The sequence below is a fragment of the Nanorana parkeri genome, unplaced genomic scaffold (genome assembly GCF_000935625.1).
Source record: "Nanorana parkeri isolate BGI_ZX_2015 unplaced genomic scaffold, ASM93562v1 scaffold431, whole genome shotgun sequence".
In the NCBI taxonomy this organism is placed as follows: Eukaryota; Metazoa; Chordata; class Amphibia; order Anura; family Dicroglossidae; genus Nanorana; species Nanorana parkeri.
Genome location: NW_017306699.1, coordinates 354482 through 363208, shown reverse-complemented (window position 1 = coordinate 363208; position 8727 = coordinate 354482). Strand labels below are relative to the sequence as shown.

The 8727-nt window shown below is 40.4% G+C and overlaps 1 protein-coding gene across 1 annotated transcript in view; it reads right to left on the bottom strand.

Moving 5' to 3' along the window:
• Positions 1–1149: 1149 nt before the first annotated feature.
• Positions 1150–8727, bottom strand: part of LAS1L (LAS1 like, ribosome biogenesis factor) — a 29487-nt gene continuing 21909 nt past the window's right edge. Inside the window, 5 exon segments of the mRNA XM_018560077.1 lie at positions 1150–1427; positions 4878–5028; positions 6040–6392; positions 6840–6987; positions 8421–8633. Of these exon segments, the coding sequence (XP_018415579.1) occupies positions 1343–1427; positions 4878–5028; positions 6040–6392; positions 6840–6987; positions 8421–8633 (950 nt within the window). The 3' untranslated portion in view covers positions 1150–1342.

The window sequence follows — 8727 nt, the reverse complement described above, 5'->3', positions numbered from 1 at the left end:
TAACTTATTCTTCTATGTTTTTATTCTTATATTATTATTTTGGATGTTGGTCTATATATCCATGTGGTGGTTGACAGCTATCCAGTTCACCTTCCTCCTATCCCCTGCAAGGGACCGTGTTCCCATACTGATCCCTGCACTTAGTAGTTGCTGTTTGCTGACACTCTGCCGTATTTGAATGCAAGAACTGCTCCGGTTTTCTGGCACTGTGATAGGTCGAGTGGCGGCGACACCCCCAGGGTCGCCATTGGCTGGCCGCATTATCCCGCCCTCACATGGTTCCTCAGACTGATAGCAGACATGGCTACATTTACATATGATGATGAGCCTTTAGGACACGGCTCCTATTGGTCATCTGTACTTTATAGGGGGAAGGTGACGTTACGTTCTGATGAAGGGGGCATGCCCTAGAAACGCACGTTAACGTCACCAGCATACAGGAATCATCCAGTGGATACACACTGCCTGTCAGCTTATGATTCTTCTTACGTTTGTGAGTACGTTTTTTGTTCTTATCTCATGCTTACTGAAATAAAATTGACCTGCACCAGGAAAGGCGCCCCCTTGTGTTTACTCCACAGATCTACAGCTTTCCCGGCTTTCTTTTGGGGCAGCATCTTGCAGTGTGCCTAGGAGGAATTCTCATTGAGAAGTGACAAGTTTGTGGCGCTTCACTGCTTTTTATTGTAGTAAATAAAAACGGTTAATGTGAATCTCTGAATGTTTCAATCAGAAATCAATGAACGTTGCCTTCCTGACATATTGTACATTCTATTACATTTCTGTTGGAGGTGGCAGCCAGTAAGAAAGACATTTTTCAAAGATCAGAAATACAACATATGCTGTGAACAGTGTGTGTGAGTGTGAGAGTGTGAGAGTGTGAGAGTGTGAGAGTGTGAGAGTGTGAGAGTGTGAGAGTGTGAGAGTGTGAGAGTGTGAGAGTGTGAGAGTGTGAGAGTGTGAGAGTGTGAGGTTAACTGCTTGGTTAACCTGCCCCAATAATAAACAGGGTCTGCTGGTGCTTAGACTGTTATCCTGTGAGCTGAAAAATCTCTATGCAGGGTGAGCTTGAGAGCATAATCACCACAATGATCAGTTATACACAATGAATGTATTTAAACAAGCTTTTTTAGCACAACAAAAAACAAAATTTGACAAACAATTTTGAAAATGAGAATAATTAGGAAACCTATACAAGTGAATTGCCATAAAAAAAAAAAAATATAATAATACACTTTGGACATAGTTCAGGGAAGTTGTTCTTGCTGCTCGTCCATCTGCACTAAGAAGTCAGATTATAAAAGGCTCCGTGTAAAAGCAGCAGAGATGGAAATAAAACCCTTCAGAAGAGTCGAAGGCCAGCTTTGATTTGATTCAATTCATTCTGAGTCCAGAACATATTGTCAGATGATCGGATATTCTGGGTGCTGCAAATATAAATGGCCATTAAACAGATTTCGTCAACTGAGCAAAAAATAAATAAAAACTCTACATATAACGTGACGTTGTTGAGATTCTGCACCAAACAAGAGAACCTTCTATATTGTAGCAATGGGATAAGGAGACACTAAACTCAGGAGTTAAATCTTAAAAATACTATTAACTAGGGATGCACTGATAGCGGTTTTTCGGTACCGAGTACTGATGTTTTTTTGTTCTGTACTCGCCGAAGCAGAGTATTGATAACGGTGCAGTGTGCCCCGATTATCAGGAAGTCAGCTGATCATGACCCCCTGCCTTCCTGATTGCCTGGGAAGCTGCTGTTCTATCAAAAGAACACTGGCTTTACATGCCGCGGCTGCCTGGCTTCCTCACCAATCAGGAAGCCTGGTGGAGGGTTATGAGGTGCCATCCGGCTTCCTGATTGGTCAGGAAGCCAGGCTGCGTAGCAACAAGTGGAGCCAGCTTACTAGCAATCAGGAAGTCGAGCCGCATGTCATGACCCGCCTCGCGGCTTCCTGACTTCCGAGGCAGCCTGGCTTCCTGACCACAAGTGAAGCCAGCTTCCAAGCTAATCGAGAAGCCGGGAGGCGAGTCATTACGCGCCGCCCAGCTTCCGATTGGAAATGAAGCAGTCTTCATGCTCCTTGGCACTGCCATTCAGAGAGATGTTCCTCTGACCAAAAGTTCCAGTAGCTGAGGCAAGTATCTACACATTTGGGAGAGTACGAGTACTCGGTATCGGCACTGATAATAGTAGGTATATCCCTATATTAGTAACAAAAATGTATCTTATTTGTGCATCACTCAGCTGTAGATCAATAATCTGTGAATTCATGCAGACACTGTCCTTCCATCTGGAGGGTGGCTACTTTTTTCCCCATGGTCCTTTTCGCTTTGAAAATAAAAAGGGTCAAAAGGGCATAGATGCCTTATCTCAGGTTTAGGATTTCAGTCTGGCTTATGCTTTTCCCCCTCAGGTTCTTCTGAAACAAAAATCAGTCAGCATGCAGACTCATTTTGGTGCCCCAAGACGTCTTGGTTTACAAAGCTTCAGAAAAGATTGCTATGGCCTCCTTGGATCCTTTCTCTCAGGCCAGTGCTACATCTCAACCAGGATTCTTTCAATTGACAGCTTGGTTGTTGAGAGGAAGATCCTAGAGGGATGTTCCCAGAAAGTTATTAATACTTTTCCATTCAAGAGAAAGCTGGTAACCAGGAAAATTTATCGTAAGGTTTGGAAGGTGTTTTCACTGTGGTGTCAAAAAACACAAGTATTGTTTTCCCTTCCCTAGTTTGGATTTCTTGTAAGATGGAATAGAGAAACTGTTCGAGTTCAGGTTTCAGCTATTTTCAGTTTTCCTAAATGGCAAACATGTTGAGGATCCCCTAGTTAAACGTTTGCTTTTGGCTACAGAACGAATTAAGCCCTTGCAGGCTAGGGCATTTCCTCCTTGGGATTGCTCGAAGGTATTGGGTGGCTTGTCTAAGCCTCCTTTTGAGCCCACTGATGTAGTATTAGTTAAATCGTTGTCCTTAAAGATGGCCTTTTTGTTAGGAATCACTTCAGGCCCAATCCATTAAGGATCCAGGTCTTACCATTTTGCCACATAGGGTTATTCTCAGGCATATGTATTCACCCAGGGTGGTTTCTAGTTTTCACAGGTTCCCAGGAGAATATCTTGCCATCTTTTTGTGGCAATCCTAAAAATCCTACAGAGGAGGTTTTTCATTGTCTGGATTTGAGACGCTACTCCTAAGGTACTTGGAGGTCACCAGAACATTTAGAAGGTCTAGCCATTTCTTTGTGCTTTTCTTCAAGCCCTAGAAGACAGTAGCAAGCTTCTAGCGCCTCGATAGCAAGATGGATCAGACCATTTCTTATGTGTATAAAAAGAGGAAGGTCTTAGTACTCCAGTGCTAATTAAGTTGCTTTCTACCAGGTCTTTAGCAACTTCCTGGCCAGAGAAGGCTGGTGCTTCAGTGGCATAGATCTGCAGTTTGGTTGAATCAGGACACCTTCGTTAGACATTATAGAGCGGAAGTCCTGATGCAGCAGGACCTAGCCTTTGGCCAGAAAGGTTCTGCAGGCAGTGGTCCCACCCTGGAAGGTAGGCTTGGTTGTTTCTTGCTTATTCTCTCAGGTTGCTATCCTGGAAAATGATTGGGGAAATTCCCATTTAGACTCTACAGCAGGGGTAACCAAACTCCGGCCCTCCAGCTGTGGGGAAACTACAAATTCCATGATGCATCTCTCTGTGGGAGTCATGCCTGTGGCTGTGAGAATCTTGCAATGCCTCATGGGATTTGTAGTTCCACCACAGCTGGAGGGCCAGAGTTTGGTTACCCCTGCTCTACAGTAATGGTATTTCTGGGACTCTTTAAGGACAGTAAGCCTACTTCCCACCCTTGGCTATTTTTTTATATTCTATTTTCTAATAGTGTTTCCTGTAGAAAGAGGAACCAGTCATCTCTCAGGTAAGTAACACGGAATTTCTAAAGCTTTTTTTTTTTAACTTAAAAATGTAAGCAGAATTATGGTTTTATTTTTTTAAGCGTTTTATAATTGCTTAGAAAGCTCCTACCTAACTTTCCTCCATGTAATGTTAAAGTTTACTCTAACCCGGTCTGTACTGTGCTGGCAGATTTCATTATCAATTGTAAACTAGACTGTCTGTCCTAACAAAGGGTTAAAGACTTGGAAGCATTGTATATTCATGAGAAGACGACACTCTGACCCTAAACTTTTATTTTCAAACTGCTCAGAGAACCTTGGAATCTGAGCAAAGTCCTTCACCAAAGAAATATCTAAACAATGAAGAAATATATGTCCATTTTTTTTAGCTATGCGAAAAGCAACAAATATAGTGGGGTTTTCTCAACCTTCAGTGCAAAAGTGGAACCACACTTTAAAATCTGAGTGCCTTGTATTGCTCCTTGTCCACCTTAAGCACAAGAAGAATTGTAGATGCAGCACAAGCCCCAAAATACATACTGATGGACCGGGGCTGTTGAGAACATAAAGGTGAAACTCGAATAATTAGAATATCGTGCAAAAGTAATTGCAGTAAGTGCTGCAAAAGGGGCCCAAACCAAGTACTGAGTACATATGCATGCTTGTACTTTTCAGAGGTCCGATATTGTTCTATGTACAATCCTTGTTTTATTGATTGCATGTAATAATCTACTTTTTTGAGGTTGTGGATTTGGGGTTCTTGGGGTTTTCATGAGCTGTAAGCCATAATCATCACAATTATGACAAATCACGGCTTGAACTATCTTGCTTTGCATGTAATGAGTCTATCTCATATATTAGTTTCACCTTTTAAGTTGCATTAGTGAAATAAACTTTGCACGATATTCTAATTATTAGAGTTTCACCTGTATATGCACATCAAAAAAAAAAAAAAAGTCAAGTCAGCATGTTTGCTCCTTACCCCATCAGGGTGCTCTGTCCATTCTTCCTAGCCTCAGAGTCCTGTTGTTCCAGGACAGACATCATAGAGTAGTTCTCAATCAGAAGGCAGCTGGGGTCCCGAGTCTGCCCTGGTACCAGTCCTAGAGGGTAGTCGCTCCACTTAACACATTCTGCAAAAATAAAGTAATCCATAACCACACTGCACTTCGATGAAGTTATATTTGTTGATCATCCAATGTCAAAGTGGACTAACAGTAAAACGAAAGCACAATCCCCCATTCAAAAATGTGAATACGGGTGAAACGTACCTGCTGAAACCTGGTTGTGTCCTTATATACAAGTTGTTCAACTTCCTTTCTGGCTATTAACAGAGTAGGAAAGTTGAGTAAATCTGTCGGAATGAATCTCCCAAGCCGGGTCACAGAAAACCTCAATTGTCAAAAAGTTGGATTTCCTCTAACTTCCTGTTGTGTCTCCAGCAATAAAAGTCTTCGAGGAAATAGATAAAAATGCAAGCCAAAGAATTTTGGGAGCACTAAAGAACCTTCTTCATCAAGGAAGAAAAAAAAAACACACACCATGTATTTAGCTGAAGTGCCAATTAGGGGCATTTTCAAGTTAAGGGAAGCCTCAATGGAAGTATGATACTCAGATTCTTAGACTCTTCATTGTGAAATGCAATCCATTTAGGACATTATCTACAGCAGCCAAGAAATTAAAACGTGGCAGAGGCAGAAAAAACAAAAAAAAGTTTTACAGGTCTATTCCCAAAAAGGATGAGTGTGGAGAAGGCAACAATCTAGGACAACATAGCTGATTTGGAAAAATTCTCCAATTCAGCTCACTTTCCAGTTCAGCTCTGTTGTCCTAGATTGTTCCCTTCTCCTGCCTTCTCCAAACTCTTCACCCTTTTGTGAATAGACCCCACAGTGTCACTTGTGACCAACAGCGAGTATATTGCAACATTATTTCCATAAAGTGCACATTGACATGCTCAGGTAACATCTGCCCATAGTACATACACGAGATCTTTAGCTGCCCTGTGCAATTCTGATATCTTATCAGACAGCGTACCTTGAAAGGAGGCATGGGAGTACCTGCAGCCAAGCTTACAAAGAGGAGACATTCAGGTACAAAAATTGGCAGTTTTATTTTAAGGAAAGGAACTAAGTAGTGAATACCTGAGCTGACACCCCATGCAGAGCCCTCCAATGCAGCTCTCTTCTCAGATGCAGATTTAACATTGATCATCTCTATATATTCTTCCTCATATGTTTCTGTGATCATTTCCTCATCCTCCATCTGCTCATTCATATCCTCGTCATCCTCAGTCGATGATCTGTCCCAATGATTGGAAACTTTGGCCTTTGACTCTTGCTTTATTTTCCACTGAAGGCTTTCTACAGTGTATATAGGTTGGTTGCTATAGTCCAGAGATGCATCTAGATCTTCGTTCTGGGTATATATGGAGCAGAGGCATAGAAGCTTCTCCTGTGTGGTTGCAGGCAATCGAGGCTTCATGTACGAAAACATTCTGGCAGAGGGAGATAAATTGTATAAATTCAAATTAAAAAATGTTTCCCCCACTTATTTCAGGTAGAGAGCAGAATCCAACCAACCCCTCCCCAATCCATTTTCTAAAGCATCCCTGCTTCCTTAATGCAACTAAAGCCTCTGTCCACTACTGCACCATGGAAACCAATAACAGTTACACAGCAATCATGCTAGTACAAAACTTTAATGGCGCTGCGACTTCAGCGCTGAATGAGCAGACAGTCTCATATATGGAAGTTAGGTTATGTTAGGTCTGCTTTCACAGCAAGCATTCCAAATGCACTTGGTTCTAAGTGGATATCAGAGGTTTAGGAAAAAAAAGAATTACCAGAAAACATAAATAAAAAAAATCAACAACAATACACAGTAATAGTTAAACATTATACTGATTACAAGTTGTATCACTGTACATAACCAGCTCACTTACAGCCTCAGCAGCTGTGGAGTTGTCCGACATGGAAACTCCAGGCACTTCTGCATCAGCGGTTTCCATTGTAAGTATACTACTTGACTAAAAAGCTTCCATTTGCTTTTCACAGATGCCTGGGTGCGGGAAAGAAATGAGGTTTTTCCATCTAAAAAAATCAAATTAAAAAAAAATCAAATCAGTCAATTGTTATATATGATCCCTATATCTTCATAAAATTGTTAGGGGGAGAAATAACCATCACTTTCAATAGTAACGCTTACACCAGCACTCTTACCCACTTAGTTTTTTTTTTTCTGCCTTTCTCCTCTATCCTTTATACTTACTAAAAGAATTTATATTTTGAATTTTCACGTATTTAATTTTTTACATATTGACAAAAAATTGTGACCATCTTCTTATAGTGATAGCCCTGTAGTGCCAACTATCGTATCCCTATAATTATTCTTTCCATTTTTTTTTTTTATTCCTCTACTGTTTAAAGAGCTTACGTTTAAGGCCAACCAACACTACAATGCTCCCCAAGTGTACCCCAACGTGTTTTATCGCTAACCATGTGGCTTCATCAGGGGGATAAACTCTATGGAGGTGCTCTGTGCAAGTGCTAAGGTAAAGTGCCGTTTCTTACTCATTTCGGCTCCTATTTATAGTCTTCAGCGCTACGTCATGAAGCACACCATGCGATAACATCAAATTATGTTATCACGCACAATACCTCCGGTATTTCACTACTGCAGTTAGTCTGTCACTCCTCGCACGCCCCATTTAACTCATTCCCAGTATCATTTAGGGGTTAAAAATTAATAGTTCAAACATCGATGTTATCCTTATTTATTTCAATCACCATGATATGTACAAAATTCCCAATTCTTTCATTCTGCCTCAAATCAATTTCATGTTAATCCTTTCTCATCAATGTTTTCAAATTCCGCCTTCTTTTAAATTCTGTTTATTTTTATAAGAGGTATTTCATTCTTTAAATTTCCTAATATATTTAGAACAGAAGGAAGAAAATATTAACTTTTTTTCCCCCCTCATTCCTGTTCTTCCACTTTCCCTATTGTTTAATTGGCTCTCTTACTTTCACTTATATCTTTTCTTACTTCCTCCCCCACTGCAAGGGTTAAGAAAAAAGGTTTTCCTGGAGTACACAAATAAATTTTTTTGTATTGTTTAGTGATTGAAAAGGCTACAAAAAGAGAAAAAGAAAAAAAAAAACTAGTGAAATAGGAAGAAAGAAAAAAGGGGAAGTGGAAGACAGAGTAATAAAAGAAAAAAGGAAACTGAAATTATATTTTTATCATTTCCTTTTTCCCCTCGCTTTCCTGATCTTCCACTTGCCCTTTACTTGGCATATCACATTTTGCTTATACTTCCTTACTCTTATTTTACCTCTTTTTATCACCATTAAAAAAAAAAAAAAAAAAAAGTGAAGTATAAGGACAGGAAAAATAAAAAAAGGAAATACATTTATATACCTATTTTTTTTATCAGTTATGGCTCAGGAAAGATACCGAAGCAGATCAAACATTCAATATTCTATTGATTGCTGCAGAAAAAAATACCTAACACTTTACATACCTGCCCCTGCTTTGTGGTTGGCAGTCAAGATTTCTGAGATCCAGCAGCTCAGATAGTGGACTTTGGCATGTGCGTTGTTCTCCTTGCACCTTCCCAACTCCGAAAACATTTTTTCCAACAGCTCCTGAGTGAAAACATGGCAGTGCATAGCCTTGAGCAGTGGCTGCCAAAACCTGAGTAGTATGCGAGGCAGGCATAGATTTTCATCTTGATCTGAAATGGTTAGTTTAGCAATGCAATATGTTAAATTGATAAAAAGGCACCGAAATCTGAAAGCAGAATTCCAGACTCCCCCCCCCCCTGTGTC